Source organism: Pocillopora damicornis, chromosome 1 (genome assembly GCF_964200805.1).
Source record: "Pocillopora damicornis chromosome 1, jaPocDami1.2, whole genome shotgun sequence".
Lineage (NCBI taxonomy): Eukaryota > Metazoa > Cnidaria > Anthozoa > Scleractinia > Pocilloporidae > Pocillopora > Pocillopora damicornis.
Genome location: NC_142670.1, coordinates 24,732,472 through 24,749,981, shown reverse-complemented (window position 1 = coordinate 24,749,981; position 17,510 = coordinate 24,732,472). Strand labels below are relative to the sequence as shown.

General features: G+C 38.2%; 2 protein-coding genes and 1 long non-coding RNA gene across 3 annotated transcripts; all 3 read right to left on the bottom strand.

Moving 5' to 3' along the window:
* Positions 1-566: 566 nt before the first annotated feature.
* LOC149052907 (uncharacterized) lies at positions 567-1,745 on the bottom strand. Its single transcript, XR_016182082.1, has 3 exons — positions 1,476-1,745; positions 1,028-1,162; positions 567-661 (listed from the first exon to the last, which is right to left on the bottom strand). It is a non-coding gene; the product is annotated as an uncharacterized LOC149052907 (long non-coding RNA).
* Positions 1,746-6,162: 4,417 nt separating this feature from the next.
* Positions 6,163-9,947, bottom strand: LOC149052906 (pancreatic secretory granule membrane major glycoprotein GP2-like). The gene is made up of 3 exons (XM_089207799.1): positions 9,617-9,947; positions 9,176-9,314; positions 6,163-7,177 (listed from the first exon to the last, which is right to left on the bottom strand). The coding sequence occupies exons 1-3, from the start codon at positions 9,731-9,733 to the stop codon at positions 6,789-6,791; spliced, it is 645 nt and encodes a 214-aa protein (XP_089063925.1). The 5' UTR covers positions 9,734-9,947; the 3' UTR covers positions 6,163-6,788.
* A 656-nt stretch (positions 9,948-10,603) lies between these two features.
* LOC149052905 (adhesion G protein-coupled receptor E2-like) lies at positions 10,604-13,767 on the bottom strand. Its single transcript, XM_089182055.1, has 4 exons — positions 13,627-13,767; positions 11,417-11,694; positions 11,168-11,285; positions 10,604-10,776 (listed from the first exon to the last, which is right to left on the bottom strand). The coding sequence occupies exons 1-4, from the start codon at positions 13,694-13,696 to the stop codon at positions 10,604-10,606; spliced, it is 639 nt and encodes a 212-aa protein (XP_089038181.1). The 5' UTR covers positions 13,697-13,767.
* Between the last annotated feature and the right edge of the window lie 3,743 nt (positions 13,768-17,510).

The window sequence follows — 17,510 nt, the reverse complement described above, 5'->3', positions numbered from 1 at the left end:
AAATGCTACCAAGCAAACATTGTGTGTCATACTGCTCTGCTTCATTTTTGTTCAAATTTTATCCAATTCATTTCCACCGTGGGTTTTAGCAATGAGGAAAACTCTTATCAGTCCCAAGAATTAGGGAAATTGATTAAAGATAAAAGATTGACTCATTGAGGTTGCTACAAATACACAGCATTGGATTGAAATTGGGAGAAAATTTTGCCTACAGTTTTTCATGACAAGGAAGATTAAAGGTGATTCATTTTAACAACCAGAAACTTTTCTCTACCGATAACCAAGTAAGAGTCTGAGTTACTAGTCATGCTAATGCATATCCTATCTTTCTATTTGACATTTCCTGTTCCACACTTTTTCCCTCTCATTTTCACCCCATTCACTGAATCAACAATAAAGCCCCAAGTGACCCAAGCCTCCTGTTTCTCTCTAAGTGGGACTCTATATGAAAATTTGGCCCAAAGGATAAACTAAAGGAAAAGAAAAATACTAATTGATACCTATCTGAGGAGTTTTCAATACATTTGCAAGGGATGCACTGACAGAAATTGTAATATAGCACTCCTGCAAGGCCTACCTTCTTCCCAAGAAGCTATCATGGTAAAACATCCTCGTACACCGCCCAGCACAACGTGTGTAGTTTCACTTCGGCTGAAAGTCCCTGTCAATTACACAATTAGTCAATGGTCTTTTCACTTAGTTTTGTTTTTTTATTTTAGCAAATCGTGATCTTTCATTTATTCATTTAACTTTTGAGGGTGAAACCCAGAATGGTCACGAAAAACGTTTCAAATCAAGAAAATTTTACGACTTCAACAAATAATAACATAAAGAAGGTGCGTGACCAGCCTGTAGGCCTGATATTTCTACCGCCTACCTGACTTTTAAAATATGACTTGCAAATGTTGAAACAAAATTGAACTTCCTTGGGAAACAGGCCTACAACGAGGCAAAAAGCTGGCTACGCCCCTGAATTAAAGAGTGGATACGGTCACTGTGATCATACCCGAAAAAAGAGAAAATGTACCTTTAAACAGCCACAAAATATATGTTGCAATACAACCGACCATTTGATTGCCGGGCAAGCACTGCACAGTAACAACTTCTTTTCCCGCGAAAACTGAACAGATTATGCCAACATGGCCGCCACGAACTCCACAATCTGAATATACAGAAAAGCAATTCAAATTTTAAAAAATCGAATGGAAGTAACATGAAATCTCCATACATCACCTCTCACTATGGTGTGTCCTAAAATAATGTAAAGGTGTCATCTGCGATTCAGTTATCCATGTGAAGTACCTCACAGAAAATAACAAGTGACTCATCAAGATTGTCGAATCGAGTCGCAGTAAGAAACTAGTCTTCACTTGAATATTAAACAATAACGCAAAAATATCATCTCTTGGTAGTACTCCTTTGACATAACGACAAAACCGAAGTTACACCTAACGGTGCGGTCGCAACGAACTTACGTCTGATCCACTGTGCCTCGAATGTGTCGATTACGGATAGTGGCAAGTTTTCTTCTTCTCTCGCGGACGAGTGTCAAGCGTACGGAAGATGTTGGTAACAGCCCGCAATACTTGATCGTGCCCAAGTTTACGGGTGCTTCAAGAAACACAAACTTTTGGCCCGATAAAATTTCACTAAAACGGCAAAGATAAGTTATCCGGACCAGAAATAAAGCAGTTGTGTTGAGCAATTAGTCGCATTTACACTGTAGTCTCTGGTAGTAGATCGAATTCAAGTATACAGCAAGAAACTGTTTCTTTTTAAGACCTGTACGGTTACAATCATGAACTAACCATCAATGCGAGCTGCAAAGACCTTATCCTAATTTTCAAGGATAACAATAAGGCAAATTAAGTTACGTATTGAACAATACACGGATATGTAAAACGATGCCGATAAAATAATGAGCTCAAATTTTAGAATTACAGATGGGAAAGTAAACCGCCGAAAAACAAGAGACGGCTAATTTGATTTATAATCGCAATGACAAATATTTACGCTAACAATGGAGACAAAGGTTATAAAAAAAATGTTTCGTGGTTTCACTAACTACTACCTAGAAGATGATTGTTCCTTTCTCGCTTTGAGCGCCCTTAATCTGTTGCACGATCTTGCTCAGCGGTCAAGCAAAGGCCTTTCTTTCTGGGGTGTTACTACATCGAGGATCAGCAGACCGCGGAACCTCTGGAACCAATATTTTTCATTAAAAAAAGTAATCGAATGAAATAAACACTAGAACATACTTAAGAATGTCTACAAGTTCGTTTACGAGTATAAAGAAGAATGCTTTAAGAGAGAAATAGATTTTAATTGTCCTTCACGTCAAATTCAAGGTTACTTCCCACCTTCAGAGGCCGAAAAAAACATATTTTTTTTTATTTGACTACACTGAATTGGAACGTTTAACTTAACGTTTCCAAAAGAACAATTTTTTAAATATCCAAAAGTACCCGAGCTATTTAAAATAACGTAATTTCTGGTAAAAGTTAACAAATCAGGAAGGTGTCATAATCTCGTACTTTGCTCCTCAAAGTCTTTGTTTAAAAAAAAAAAAAATAAAAAAAATTAGAAACAGGCCCAAAGAAGGAAGAAGTCGCCACCGAACCAAAATTTTTCATACACAAGTTTAAAACCGAGGTTTCCTTTTACTTATTCAAGTACCAGCCTTGATGCAAAAACAATATAGTCGCCTCGAATCGTAAGTTTCAAAGCTGTTTGTCGTTCTTTGTCTTGCTTCTCCGACACCAGCTTTTTCCGGTTTTTCCATTTTTGCCGCGGTATTTTCCTTTGCCTTTGGCTTTCTTGCCCATCATTACGTCGTCCTTATCAACGCTCCACTGAGCGACCGAGAAAAAAATAGAACTTGTGTGCAATGGGTTACTTTTCGCGGGAAATCTTAATCCATCGTCATTGACGGCAGGAGCTCCCGTTTTCCTATCGTTTTGCGGTTAATCTGCTGGTGTGACGCGAGTAGTTCACGAATCTTTATGAGCTTAAATCACGCATTTGATTTTGGCAGGAATACATCCACTTTAGCGAATTTACAGGGTATTTGGATTTAATTTATTTTCGTCAAATTTCGCCAAAACATTCGAGGAATAATGACAAACGTAAGTGTGTCGGGAAATTTTGATATTTAAAATATTTGTCCCGCGGCGTCCACTTACACAACACGCCTCGCATATTAGCTACTCCAACTTCAGGCTCCAACTTCAGATGTTGATATCTAGACAACCAATCAGTCTATCGAAAAAGCCTGACGCAGTGTCGTTGATTGATGCACTGGGAATACGACTGTGCAGCCATTTCGCTTGTGCTTCAGCATCCGATATCCGATTAATGCAATAGAAGAACCTTCAGCCGTTCCACGCCTCACCGGCTCCTGACACTTCCTAAAAGGAAAACTTGCATAAACTATATTTTTTTTATCGTAAACTGCATTTATTAAGCTTTCTTGTGATGTATAGTTTGCCAGAATTGTAGTAAAACTAGCGCGCGTACAAATTTTCACCCGAAGGACACCCGCGAAGGTGGGAAAGTAAGCTTATTAACCCTTTACACTTCAACATCAGTAGATACATTCTCCATACTGTTCTCAATAAATTTCATAGGGCGCTGAAAAGGACAATTTTTTGACAATCTAGAGCTTTTATCATTGGTGATCATTTCCTTTTTTCTTGTGACCTTTATGTGTGATTTTGGGGGCGATATTTAGGGAGAAATTAGATGCTAGTCACTGTCAGGGGCTGAAGGGTTAACTATGGCGACATTCACAGTACTAGTACAAGGGTATGTAATATCATTAGGAGCAATCAGCGGTCACCTACCCTCAGTGTTGATAGTTGAACAAAAGCTTGAAATCTCTAAGGGTTTGGGTTCCGCTGTATCCGAATAACGCCTTCTCTTGAGGCTCTCAGCAAACTTTTAAGACTGGAATAATCATTTCATTACTCATGATCCTAAAACGAGGAACACGAGCGCGAAGTAGCATCATCGCCCGTGATACTTGTAGAATTTTGGGGTGATCGAGGCGTCCAGAGCTAATTTGCAGCGTTATGCTTCCATTGGATTCGTTGGTTGGCATTACAGCCTACCGTGGTTCAAAACTAAGCCAAGCGCTGATTGGTAAATTTGGAACGGTCTGCATTCCTTTGTTCACTGAGTTTGGCATCGATCATATTTAAAAAAGCTGTACTCATCATTTTAGCACCGATTTTCTCAGAAAATGTTGGAGGAATGGAGATCAAATTTAGCGAAGAGATCGAGCAACATCTCAGTGATCAACCGTCGCCAGTTAGGAGAGATTTTCAGTAGGTTAGTGTTATCTAGTTTGAAGAGGAGGAGGTCGAGACTAGAAGCCAACAAGTTGCAACTAGTATTACTACGAAGGCCCGTGGCTCCGTGTGGAGCATAGGCCATCGACGACCCCTCGCCATCGCTCTCTGTTCTGGGCTAATCTTGCTGCTCCTGTCCAGTTTGTACCTTGCTGCTTGAGGTCTGCCTCAGTATCTCGCCTCCAGCCGTTGCGAAGCTGGCCTCTCTTCCTCTTTCGTTGCGGGTTCCAGGTCAGAGCTTGGCGTGTGATAGTGGTTGTGACACCGCCTCCTCTTAACGGCCTCCGGCCAACAGTCATTTTGTGAAAAGACGTTTCAAACGGCCTATGAGGGCTAGAAAATATCACAAATGAGTCGATTAATAATTTAACTTAATTGAGATATTAAGCCCGAGATGTAATTTAGATATGTAATATTCAGAGCTTATTCATAACCCTCATGGATGTCAACAATTATCAACCACGAACACATAGTGTGATCTGCCTCTCTTGCCTTTGGTGTATCATGTAAAAACAATTTTACCAATACGCCTCAAAAGAGACATTTCTTCCATATGCCGCTATGCAATACTATTGGACCTCGAGGACCAATCGGTAGAAGCTACGCGACGCTCGTGTGTGTCCAGAACTGTTAAAAACGAACCCGTGAGTTCTTTTCTTTGAGTCCCTTTTGTGTTATTTTCACCTAAATGGAAAGCAGGAGAATTTTCATCGTGGAATTTAGCACTTTTTATATTCATTAGTTTAGGGGAATATATTGTATGCGATCACGGAAACGTCTAAACATGATTTTAATACATTTTTATTAAGTGACTAAATGTGACTTTCTCAAAGTTTAAGTAAAACAGATATCATTCGATGATATGAAGAGAACTTCTTTTCTTTACAACCTGGAATAGAAAAAGTAAAAAGCAAGACCTTTTCACCGTCTAAACTATGGGTAGTCCCTCCTTTTCGGCAAAGTTTGTCGCGCAAGTAAAAAAAAAATAAGTCAAAAAATTTGATGTCGGGGACTTCTTGGAGTGAGACGCTTCTTATCGCGCGACGGACTTCGCCGAAAAGGAAAGAGTGCTCGTCGTCTATTCACAGTCCAGAAATGCATAATCCTATATTTAACTATATTTTATTAAGCTTACCATCTTTCTTATTCTATTTATAAACATGAGGCTATAGACATTGCTGATCCTAGCAGTATGCAGGACGTGTATCACCATATGAACTTCGTAATAGACCTCGCTCACTAGTAGAGTCTCTGTGGCTCGGTGGTAGAGCATCAGAGCGCGGAATCCTAATGTCTGAGGTTCGATTCCCCATGAAGACTCAGAATTTTTTCTTTGTACCACGCTCATAACAAGATGAAAAACATCTTTGTCACATAAACTAAAGTGTTATACAAGGATTTCCAGCACTGAGAAAAGTAACTACACACATAACAAGATATCGTATTGTCTCAGATCTATCTGATATCGCCAATAAGCTGCTGACACGTCACTCGCCTTTCACGCCACTCAGTCAGGTTGATGAATGAACATCCGTGTTCCCAAGCAAAAAGAATTATCGCTGCTAAAGCACTGAGAGTTTCGTATTACATATAGATAGTGACGTTCAAACTTTTCTAGAAGAGAGAGAAAACCAAAATACCAAAAGACGAACCGAAAGTTATGTATTCAGTGGCTTTGGTGATGGCAATTCTAGCGGCTGAGAATGAAAATCGACTGCTAGATGTTTTGCCACAGGCCGATTTTGTTCGACTTGAAAGATTTCTTCTGTCGGTAAGGGAAAAGTGTATAACGGAGGATTTTGTTCATTAAAAATTACGTGCATTGTTCTTTTTTTAATGATTCAACACATTTTTTTCGTCTTGAGCCTTTGCACCAACGCACTTTAATAATAATAATAATAATAACTTTATTTAAGTGTCAGCGTATTTAGCACTGCTGTGCTAATTGGGGACACTGTAAATGAGGAAACAAATATCGTAAATGAACAGAAACTCGTTAAAAACCCCCAACCGGCAGGAGGCAGACCAGTTGGCTATTTACAAAGCGTGCAGGAGTTGAATTCGGGGCCACCGAAGACAAATCAACATAGTGGCAGGGAGGAGGACTTGAACCCGGGACCTCCGGCTTACAAGTGCAGCGCCCTAACCACTAGGCCACGCTCGCCTCCTATAAGATTTTTATTCGGGGATTGTCTATCTTTTTAATTTCATTGATTACTGAGGTCGAGTTTTCTTGTCAGTAAAGGGCTATTGTGTATATATAATAAACAAAATAATACACGGTTGTTTGTTGATATGGAATTTCTCTTCTCGTGTTTCACTCAACATCTCACTCGTTCGCTGCGGTCACTCCTGAGCTATCGAGTTAAACACTCAAAGAGAAATTCCATATCTACGTGCGCCCATGTATTATTCTCTATATTTCCTATTGTTTCGCGCTCAGTCTGTACCACAGTAACGCGAGTTACAACCAGGTGGCTTGAAAAGTTTGTAGATAAAGTAGGCTCCACAGTTTTTGACTGAAATCTCTTTTGTGTGTTTGCAACCAGTGGGACGATCACTAAAGCAGACTGTCCTGTGAACTTCACCATCCTCAAGTGCAGGATGAGCACCATCCAACCAGCCTGACCAGACTGTACCACAGTGGTATGCATCCACACGCTTTGTTGGCATTTTTGTTCCAGCATCTCCCATTAAACGATACCATTCCGCAGGGTCACTCTCTGTAGGGAGTTGATCGTCACAATACTCTGGACCGTTAGTTGGTGTTGAGTAATTGCTCTTCCTATCGTTTTCATTTAGAATTTTATAATTTTTGCAAGGATTGCCTACAAAATGAAATGATAATTATAACAGGATTAAAGTCGTTAGAATCTATGGTAAAAGATTTTGTCTAACGAACATTACTTACTGCACGTTCAGCAAGAAGTCAATCAGTACTAATAGGAGGAGCTCGTCATATTTCCCTGGCAGCATATTTCATCATATTTCATATTTCATCGAGTGGTCACATATTGTTTAAAAACATACATATCTTACACTTTTTTCTCTTTTTCTTCTTCTTTTCACATTAACGAAGTTATTAAGCTATGAAATAGCTCTGAGCTTTAAGGCCAAACTTTGTTTTAATGCTGTTGTCAAGCGTGAAGACCATGCGAAGGCAGAAACAAACAAAAGTCTCAAAATTATCCATTTACAATTAAGGAAAATGACTGAAAAAAAAAAATACTTCCCGTCTTCTGTAACAATCACAAAACACTCTTGAATTAGATTTTTAACAAAGACCTATCTTAATAAACATAATGAGTGAAAATTGGGAAATGTTACCTAGGGTATATCACCGGATATTCCTTGGTACTTGGTCACGCGATACGTTTAGAGCAATCACGCCCGAGATAAATCATTTGATGTATCATAAGGGTGGTTGTCGTCTTCTCTCAAACGACTGATAGAAAACTCATGGAGAAATAGCGTCGCACGATCGTGGTTATGTTAACATTTAACGACAAGTCAGCAAAGTGTGTCACTATCGTTAGTTCTAAAATGAATGAGTTTGAATGATTTTGAAAGACATAAGCGGGAAATATTGCATTGTTGCCCTCTTACGTCATAGATTTGCAACATTGCTGGCTTAGAGACATTTCACCGCAAACACTTTCGTTGTTGTTGTTGTTCGTTGCATGTGACCTCGAAGAAGCCAAAGGAAAAAAGACATGTGCTGATGGGGAAAAAATCCCAGATAAATAGCAAAAGTACTTCTGAGGAAATGATCGACGTTGACACAGTTTAGAACACCATCATTGATAGATAAATAAAAATGAGGTGCGATTTTAAAGAAAACAAAAAAGAAAAATGAGAGTGAAGAAATGGCCTACACATCTGTCTCGTATAATTAAAACTCAGCAACATATCGTCGCAAGTTGAACCATAAGAGTCAAGTTTATTAAATGGAAAACCGTCCCTGATAATAGATAATTTATGGTGAACAATCATATTTAAGGTAAATATTGCATTTTTCTTCTTAGGAATTCGCCATCGTTTCTTCGAGCAGTTACATTTCCTCTCTAAAATGTACAGTCTTTTCAGTCAATATTTGATGTTGTTGAATAACAAATTTATGAAATTACTGTCTTTCGCTGAAACGTCAAACTAAAGTTCAGAGACAATTTTCGATATCATTCCTAACTTTTCATAAGTTATCGCCAGTCTATCAAAGGACAGCCGGAAACAAAATTATAAGAAACTCGTTCAACTAAGGATTATGGACTGAGAGATCCATAACGTGATTGAAGGCATCCTAAAAGAAATCATCCATGATCTCATTTTCTTTCTTGCCGTTGTCATCTTTGGCATTCATAGCACTCTCTCTCCCATTCTAATCTCTTCTCCACCGGCTTTTATTCAGAATCGAGTCGACAAAGAATCTTATTCGTAAACAAAAACAAATCACGTTTAAAAAGAAAAAGTAAAGCAGAGGAATCCGTCCTACATAGGCACGTAACTCAGCGAAGTGTTTTCAAAAAGTTATGTTGAGCGTTAAAAGCCCAGTTTTTGATTTTCATAACCATTAACTTTCGAGAACTCAAAGTAAAAACAGGCAAGCTGCTTGAAATGAGAGAAAACGTGAGTAACCAAGCCGTAAATTGGTTTTAGTCTTGAATCTGATTGATAGAGGAAGCGTGCGATTTCTTTGGACAATTCTAATAGCGAAGTCAAGAAAAACCAGTGCGTTCTCGAATTTCCTACGACAATCACTTGAAAATAGCTGTGTTCAACATATGAATGATAGCGAAATTACTTCAAATGACACCCAGTAGCTATAGTACCTTCACATCCGTAGAGCTCCATTCTCATCGAAATGTGATTGTGCCATATGGTGGGTAGAAGTCTTATGTAACGCGCCTTAATGGATGGGTGGATCTGCTGGAATACAACAGTGTCACTGTCTTGGTTTGCAATGAATTCCTGCAAACAGAAGCAAAAAGTAAATTTGATGTTAAACCATCATTTTACCACAAAAGCCAGAGGTGATACTTCTATTTCATGGAGATTTGCCAAGGTACAACCTCAAATAAGCAGTTGCTTGGAGCTGAAATACCAAGCAGCTCTCGCAACCAGGAAAAAGGTGCCTTAATATTTCAAGACATTTCTGGCAGATATCAAGTATCATTTCCCACTCTTTAACTTTACAAGTCCAAACCTTACCCAAGGGGAAAGCACAGGACGTAAAAGAAAACAAATATGTTCCTATAATTCATTAAGAGTACCTTTGGAAAGTTTTGACCTGGTATTTGATAAAAGCTAAAGTTCACTCCATCATCACTGTACTGTATTCTGTATTTTTTCACCCATTGGTTGTAGGCATTCCTTCCTTGAGTGGCCATACGTGTTACTGTCGTTTTAGTGAGAAGATCAACCTGGATCCACTGATTCAAATTATTGTTTTTAGCTGACCAGCCTCCTTGTTTTCCTGGATGCGCCAAAAAATTCAACCTTCCCTGGATTGCAGCATGGTTTCCATTCCACTCTGAAGAGGCTGAGATCTGAGCGTCCTTTATGAGTTTCAATTGGTTATCAATACCCAGGGGTGCTGAGCATGCTGTAAGGGTTGGAATAAGAGGATTAATCCCAACATAGCGTATGAATAACTCTAGGAATAATTCGATTATGTTGGCGTGACTTTTTGACGTAAATTTTGTTCAATGACTTTGCCAGCATGAGCCACCTAGAGCACATGGCATAGTATCAGAAGTACTACTCGCAAAAGGTAAAAGGTTTGAATTTTGGTTGAAGTGCACAGAATTTGCTCTCTTTAAGTGTTCCTCTGTAAAGGGCTAAGATATTTGTCGTTTTAACATGCTTAGATGCACATGAGAAGAAAAATTCTGTCGAAAAGTACAGGAAATTACCGAAATGGTGGATCTTGGTTTGAACTGTTCCGTGGTGGAATGGAACCGATGGAAACTATGTTTTTCGCCCTCCGTTCGCATTTTCATTTGCGTTGCCCCGATTCATGCGTTTGGGAAGCGTATGCAAACGTAAATGCAAGCTCAATAAAATTAAAAATTTTTCATTCCTTACGTTGACGCTTGCATCTGCATTTGCGTAAGGATAGTTCAAACGTTTAAATCATTGCATTAGTATTTGCGCCTGCTCTTGCATTTGCGTCACACGTGTGAACCAGGGTTTCGTTTCTTTATCCAAGAGCCATACATGTCTGAATGAGGCAAATACTCTTTTTTACGTTTCTGAGACTATTGACAATACCTGTGCAATTGCACAGGTATTGTCAATAGTCTCAGAAACGTAAAAAAGAGTCCATCTCCAGCATATCTAGGTTTGCAAATGCACACGTACGATCCGCGTGTGTTAATACAAGTGGCGTATACGTGACATAAGCCAGGGTATGTTTTGCATTCGTCAACATCTGTCAAAAATTAGAAAAAAAAGGAAAAGAGTAAAAACTAGGATCCAGTTCTTCTCCATGAGCCGTTCATTTCTGAACGAAACAAAGTACTGCTTTGCTCGTTTCTGGTTTCATGCGATTCTTAGTTCGGACTTAAGCAGAGAATCAAAATATTCTTGAGTTTTGCTCACGTCGATGCAGTCTACTCTGCAAACTGACCCTCGTTTGCCACCCGAGCTCAAAACGAGAAAGAAATTCTACAAACAACCAGAAAAACAAGCAAAAATAATACATTAAAGTACACTGTGAACTAAGACAAATTCAACGGAACTTTATCCAACGAGAAAAACAGGAATCGACACCATTGAATCAAGAGAGAAATTCATGGTGTTTTAAGCGTAATGTAGATTACCATTTTCGCAATGTTCTCCATCGAATCCAGGAGGGCATAAGCATCGATATCCCTTGATGGTGAAACCAGACTGACAAGTTGCGTTATTTTGGCACAGTGAAAACCTATCACAAGAGTTCTGAAGGAAAGAGACAAAAATCGACAGACTGAAGGAACGAATCTTTAAAGAAGAATGAAGAAGTAAAACTTCAGTTATTTTTAATATGTCATCCCAAATCAACAAATTCGTAAATTCTGCTGGTAACTCACCTTCGAGCCACGATAGTAAAAAGACGCGTCATTTGTCAATTCGCTGTCATATTTCAGATGTGTGGCGTTGTTTAGTTCACAGATGTGACCTGAGTTATTATTCTTTGGATTAATCCCTGGATCTTTTTTGAAGTTAAGACTGACACAGTTGTCGTTCAGGTAGCAAAAAAGCTCACAGTCATCTAAGTTCTTGACTTTTCTTGTTTCGATAGTGTGGTTAACCAAACGTCTTTCAGCAAAGAAGTAGTAATCTGGAAACAGCATTGCGCGCTCTCGCTCTAAAATAAATAAATTAAAATATATAGTTACAAGGTAAACTTTTCCATCGCGCAAAAACCAAATCTCAAGCTCAATCTCAAGCTCCTAAGACGAATTTCTTAGCAAAAAAATTGGGATCCAAGTAAATTGCGCTAGCAAATACATCGAGAGCGTAGTAAAACATAACCTTGGATGAGAAGAACGATAATTCGTTAAATGCGTTTTCCAACTTTGTAAATTGCCTTTTTTTTATAAAACTACCCAACTTTCGTAATTTTTCATTTTTCCTTCAATCTCTCGTTAGTTCTTCATCTGAAAAAAAATTGGAATGGGGACGGTCTTTCTTCAAGTTAACAGGTGCTAGACAATTAAATGTTTATCCCAAAGTCATTTCTTGATAATCATTGAACGGTTACCGTGCTAACTTGAGCTGAGAAAAACTATTCTTTTCTAGTATCGCGTAACAGATTTATATTTGGAATCGAAAGCTTTCTAAACATACAAATTTAGGGTGAAATTCTTCAATTTGCATTTTCAAGCCAATGCAAGTGGTTGAAGTTGGTTAACTATGGTTTATTTATGAATATGAATATGAATTATTTTACTAAATTGTTTTCTTAATGCAGATTATTCAATAATTCTCGGTTTTCATCAAATATTTTTATAACATAGCCAGTAAATTTGTCTGATCAAATTCAATTGCCCGAGCGTGCTTCATATTCCTTTATGCACGCTCATGACGTCAGCAAACAAATCCCTCGAGAAAAAAATTTCCCACCGGGTTGAAAATGTTATAAAACAATTGGTTCATACGTCATCTGTGCGTTCATCGAGATATGAAGCACTTGGGAAGTTTGGAGAGCACTCAAGAAGCAAGAGTATGCATCTTTCGTGCTCTCCAAACTCCCCGCGAGCTTCATATCTCGATGAATGCACGCTTACGTATGAACCAATGGTTAACTTTTTCACAAGTCAGGTCGCGCACATCTGTTTTCCGTGGTAGAAAAATATTGATCAGAGCAAAGGAAAAATAAGAACATACAACTGAATGGCATACTTTGGAATAAATTACAGTCTTGAGTTATTGCAATGAGATTGATGTTCAAAGGAAATAAACTTTCAAAATTTCACGAGACTCCTGCGCAAGTGTTTTGACTAAAATCTTCGTGTTAAAGCTATTTGTTGTTTGGCAAGCCTGTACTTTAAAACTAATCCTTAAAAGGTTTTGGGTAAGATTTTTTTTCTGTTTTCAATCGCACTGTAAGGGCCACAAAAGTATTGTAAGAGACAGGCTATCCTGTTTTTCCACAGAATTGTTAAACCCAGAAAACACAATTTATTTCATGCACTGGCATTGCTTCTCTATTTCAAGACCTAGTTTGACTAAGAGCGGCTTCACGATACAAAGTATCCAACTCCCGTGTTTCAAAATAAAGCGAAAATATCTTAAGGGTAGTTTTATCGGTTCATACAATAGTGAGTTTAGCATTAGGAGTGTTCTTGTTTTGAATGAAGCACTTTTCACCGTGGTCGTTCCTTGTTTTCATGTAGTTTATTCTGTAACTGAATCTCATTTTTCGCTCTTTTCTTGGCTCTTTGCCTTTTTTTTATTTTTGGTAGATTTGTCGAATGAAAAACATACCCCGGCGAATTTCACTCAAACACTACTCGTAATAACACATACTGATCATACGTGTACACTTCCAAACCTCTCTAATGGTTCATGATAGTAACACCCCTTTCTTAAATTCTACTTGTTATAATCACATTTGTTGAGTTCGGATTCTTAGTTTTGTCGTAATGACAGGTCGTGCATATAGAACTTTCAAAACTCAGCGCATGAACTGTTAAAAATCAGCCGAATTGAGGCAAAGAGTGATGCGAAATTAGATTGTGCGAATGAAATATGAATCTAGGGATAGAAAATGATCTGTTCGCAGTTTGCAACTCACCTTTACCAAACGTCCAACAAGTCATCAAAGCATTTAGGACTACGACGATGAAAAGTGTAGAAAAGTCCATGCTTCCTGAAGACAGCAGACAATATTGATGCAACAAATTTCGAGTTGACCACCTGCATTCAATGATGCATTAATCGACACAGACCGACCTGTTTGTATTGAAAATGGGATGTAACAAAGTTAATAGCTGTCAGTCCTGACCCAATAAAATTATCGATGCAAATAACATTCACGATAACGTGTGGTCAGTTTCTGCGAATAAATACGTTTTCGATATCTTTTGTTTTGCCTCATAGAAAGAGTTTGAATTTGGGGGACTACGATTTGATCGGCGTTAACCAACAGAATAGACGCAGGACTTGTCATACTTTTGCAATAAAATTAAAATAAATAGCTTCATAATAACAATCAACTGATTACGTCTAAAGCAATAACATTATGAGCATATTTATAGAACAGTAGGAAAATATACCAGTCGCTCACACGGCCAAATTCTCCAGAGTTTCTGAGATAGTGTAGCCTTAATTTTACAAGATTAATCAGTAGATTCAGTGTATTTTTCTCTCATTTTGAGGGTAAAACACCTTATATCAATCGAAGCATTAATAACTGACGTACTGCAATCATAACAAACATAATAAACAGAAAATAATACATGGGCGCGCGTAGATGTAGAATTTCTCCTCAAGTTTAGGCCTCTCCCGATTGTGTTCGTAAAATGATGGATAGTTACTGAATGAAAAGCTGAAAAGTTGCTGAAGAAAAAAGCTGTTTCCTGAATGTTGTGATATTTATATATAAACGTTGATTGAAAGCTCTATTTTTCGGTCTTCACAAATATTTCTAATAACATTGCTAGAGAAAACAGCTTGAAACCTAGCTTTGAAGAGTAACTCGCAAATATGGGCGAAAATTGTGAATACTCTCAAGCCTCACGGAACAAAACACATGGTTCATTTGAGGTCTTGCTGAACGTCATTTTAGCTGACTATCCGTTTTGATATTACATAAGGATCGTTATGGGCCTGCGAAACGCTGTCGAGTGACAGGTTATGTGTTCTAAAGCTTGATAAACATTCGTATGAAATTCGCATAAATTAAAATTTTATATCTTTGACCTTAAGGTGCTTGATGTGTGCTCTAAGCTTAGACCTTGCTCAAAAATTGCTTAGAATAGTAAAAATTCCTAAAGGTTGTAAGAACTGCAAAAAGTTGCTCCAAACACCAAAATGTGCTCAAATATTGCCGAGCACAATCGGGACAAGCCTATCCGAGTGTTCATCTCGATATCTGACTCGTTCGCTACCCTTACTTGTGAGATATCGAGTTGAACACAAGAAGAGGAACTCTAGGTCTACAAGCAATTAAATATTATTTTTTTTATTTTATAAACACAATAGGCCTTTACTGACAAGAAAAGGAACAAATGAATGAATGAGTCAATGACTGAAAAGAAAAGGATCCAAAATCAACTAAGTGCGGGGGGACTAAGGTTCAAGATGAAAAAATGCGTCGAATCATTTCAAAAACAAACGACGGATGTAACTTTCAACACACAGAATCCTCAGTTATTGCCTTTTTTCGTGCCTGCGGGCGGCCTATGAAAAACCTTTCAGCTGTCGATTTTTGTTCTCAGCCGCAAGAAATCCCGTTACCAAAGCCAACTAACCTACGGTGTTTCTTTTCGTATTTTGGTTTCCTTCTGCTTCTACAATCGGCGACCAAATTGTTGACACATTCACCTTTTCAATCCTCTATTACTCCAATTTTACCTTCCTTTTCCTTCTGTAAGTTAACTTACTTGCCCCCTTCCCCCAAAAAACGATGTTGTATCGTAATTCCATGAACCTTTAGCTACAAGCAGGCAACATTGAGTGGGTGAGGGGGGTTTTGTTAATGAATGTGGTAGAAACGGGGGTATTATTCTACAGATGGAAAGAGCTCTTCAAACATGAAATGTCAACTAATTTTGACGCTTATTGTAGGAAATTTCGAGGGTCACTGTCTGTAATCGATACGCACTGTTCTGTGTTGTTAGCAGCCATAATACGAAAAAAGTTTGACAAACGACCATGGATTGAGAATAGCTTTGCCATTCATTCATCGACCTTACAGAGTGGCACGAAAGGCTAATGACGTTTAGCAGCTGATTGGTGATAACAAACAAATGTAAAAAAATTCTTGTTTAATTGATAATTTTTCACAAGAGCTGTTTCGGCTACGGCTTTTCCCGGGGCTAGAAATCCTTGTAGAACACCACAGTTTATATCATAATAAAATTTCATCCTATAACTCGCTCGCTCCCACTCACGGAGTCCTATAGTAAATGATAATCAGTGTGTAGGGTCAAACGGGTTGGCATAAGCTGATACCAAAAAACCGTCCACCCTGCACTCGTACTCGGCTCTATCGCATTTCTCAAAAGCGTGAATTCTTAATTTGGATTCTACCTTGAAATAAATCTAAAATTATAAAATAGGTCGCGTTTTTTTAATGAACTCTCACTCTTCGTGAAAATCTAAGAATTTTATGATGCTGATCGAGCGAAATATTTTCCGTCTCACTTAGTCAATTAGTACGTTGTAATCAAAAGGTGATTTCCCAGTTTGAAGTCTTCGGTTATGAGTTACACTCTTTAACGGAACTGTGAATAAATGATTTACTTTGAACAAACAGAAAACTCTCTTTGAAACTGGTGATCTTACATTATCGAAAGTCCCTAAGCAACTTACGACTGCTTTCTCTCCTACGTCTCAATATATCTTGAAGATCATGTTGCTTCCAATAGCATAAAGAGTGTCGAGTAAGAGCCCCTCAATTATCTTATAATAGTTGACTGTAAGATACAGTGGTAGCTTCTATACTTAAGTCAGTGCTGTCATGAGGCCAAACTCTGAACGTTAGCGTTACCGACTTGATCTCAAGGAAGATGGTAAATCGATGTTTGCAAAATATGCACCATCATGCATGATTGCTTTTAGCCAAACGATGCACCATCTTGTATGGCTTCCAAGGCATTCATTGGACTACCTTTTGAAATTATTAAAAATCCTTAGGCCTTACTCTGTTAACAAGATCTACGAGCCGACACTGAGTACCTCACTAATTCCTCTAATTAGGAGCTCTGCCGAGGTTTCGAGGTTCTTCTATTGCAAGCTCGTCACTATTCCAGAAAATTAAACGTTTTGCAAAGCGTACTGCAAATCGAGGGCTGAGATCATGAAAAGCTTCAAAATATGAATTTAAGTCGAGGCCAGGAATACGAAAGACAATTTGAGAACAGAAATAAAAATAGTTACAGAGAACACATCAACGAACAAATAAAGAAGTTTACTTTTCATCCATTTTTCTCTACGGCGCAGTTCATTGACACAAGGAACAAATTTGATCAACAGGCGTCGTCACCATTTTTGATCCTCTCTCATGTGTTTTAGGAGTAATTTATCGTTTTGTGGAATCCCTTGCCGTTGGCAGGTTCACAATTCATGACGATCTTGGAACAGTAATGACATATTATTTATATTTATGGTAATGAAAAACTATCAAACATAGAGAAATAATCGAGAAAAGGTTCAAGAGGTAAGCAAGATCTTGTACATTACGAAGTAGTTTTAATTGTTTTCCCACCAAACATTTGTTATATCCAAATTTGGAGGGAAGACAAACCTTACATTTTCTTTTATTCCAAGTAAGCGAAAACACTGGAGTTATAGGCATATATCAAATCGTATAGAATAAAAGCCAAGCTTTTTCAGTTTGTATTATGTAGGATCATCTCTTACCTTCCAAGAACCGACTTATTGAGCCAAACGTGTTTTATTTTAGTATCGTATGATAGCTCTGCTTTCGACAGGAACTTTTAGTTTCAAGCCAAG

Coding starts and splice junctions, on each gene's coding strand:
- LOC149052905 (XM_089182055.1), bottom strand. CDS start 13,696: ATGGACTTTTCTACACTTTTCATCGTCGTAGTCCTAAATGCTTTGATG. Junction 11,695..13,626: donor TTGTTGGACGTTTGGTAAAG/GTGAGTTGCAAA, acceptor TATTTATTTTAG/AGCGAGAGCGCGCAATGCTG. Junction 10,777..11,167: donor TGGAGAACATTGCGAAAATG/GTAATCTACATT, acceptor AATTTTTGACAG/ATGTTGACGAATGCAAAACA.
- LOC149052906 (XM_089207799.1), bottom strand. CDS start 9,733: ATGGCCACTCAAGGAAGGAATGCCTACAACCAATGGGTGAAAAAATAC. Junction 9,315..9,616: donor CAGGTCAAAACTTTCCAAAG/GTACTCTTAATG, acceptor TTCTGTTTGCAG/GAATTCATTGCAAACCAAGA. Junction 7,178..9,175: donor GGAGCTCTACGGATGTGAAG/GTACTATAGCTA, acceptor TTCATTTTGTAG/GCAATCCTTGCAAAAATTAT.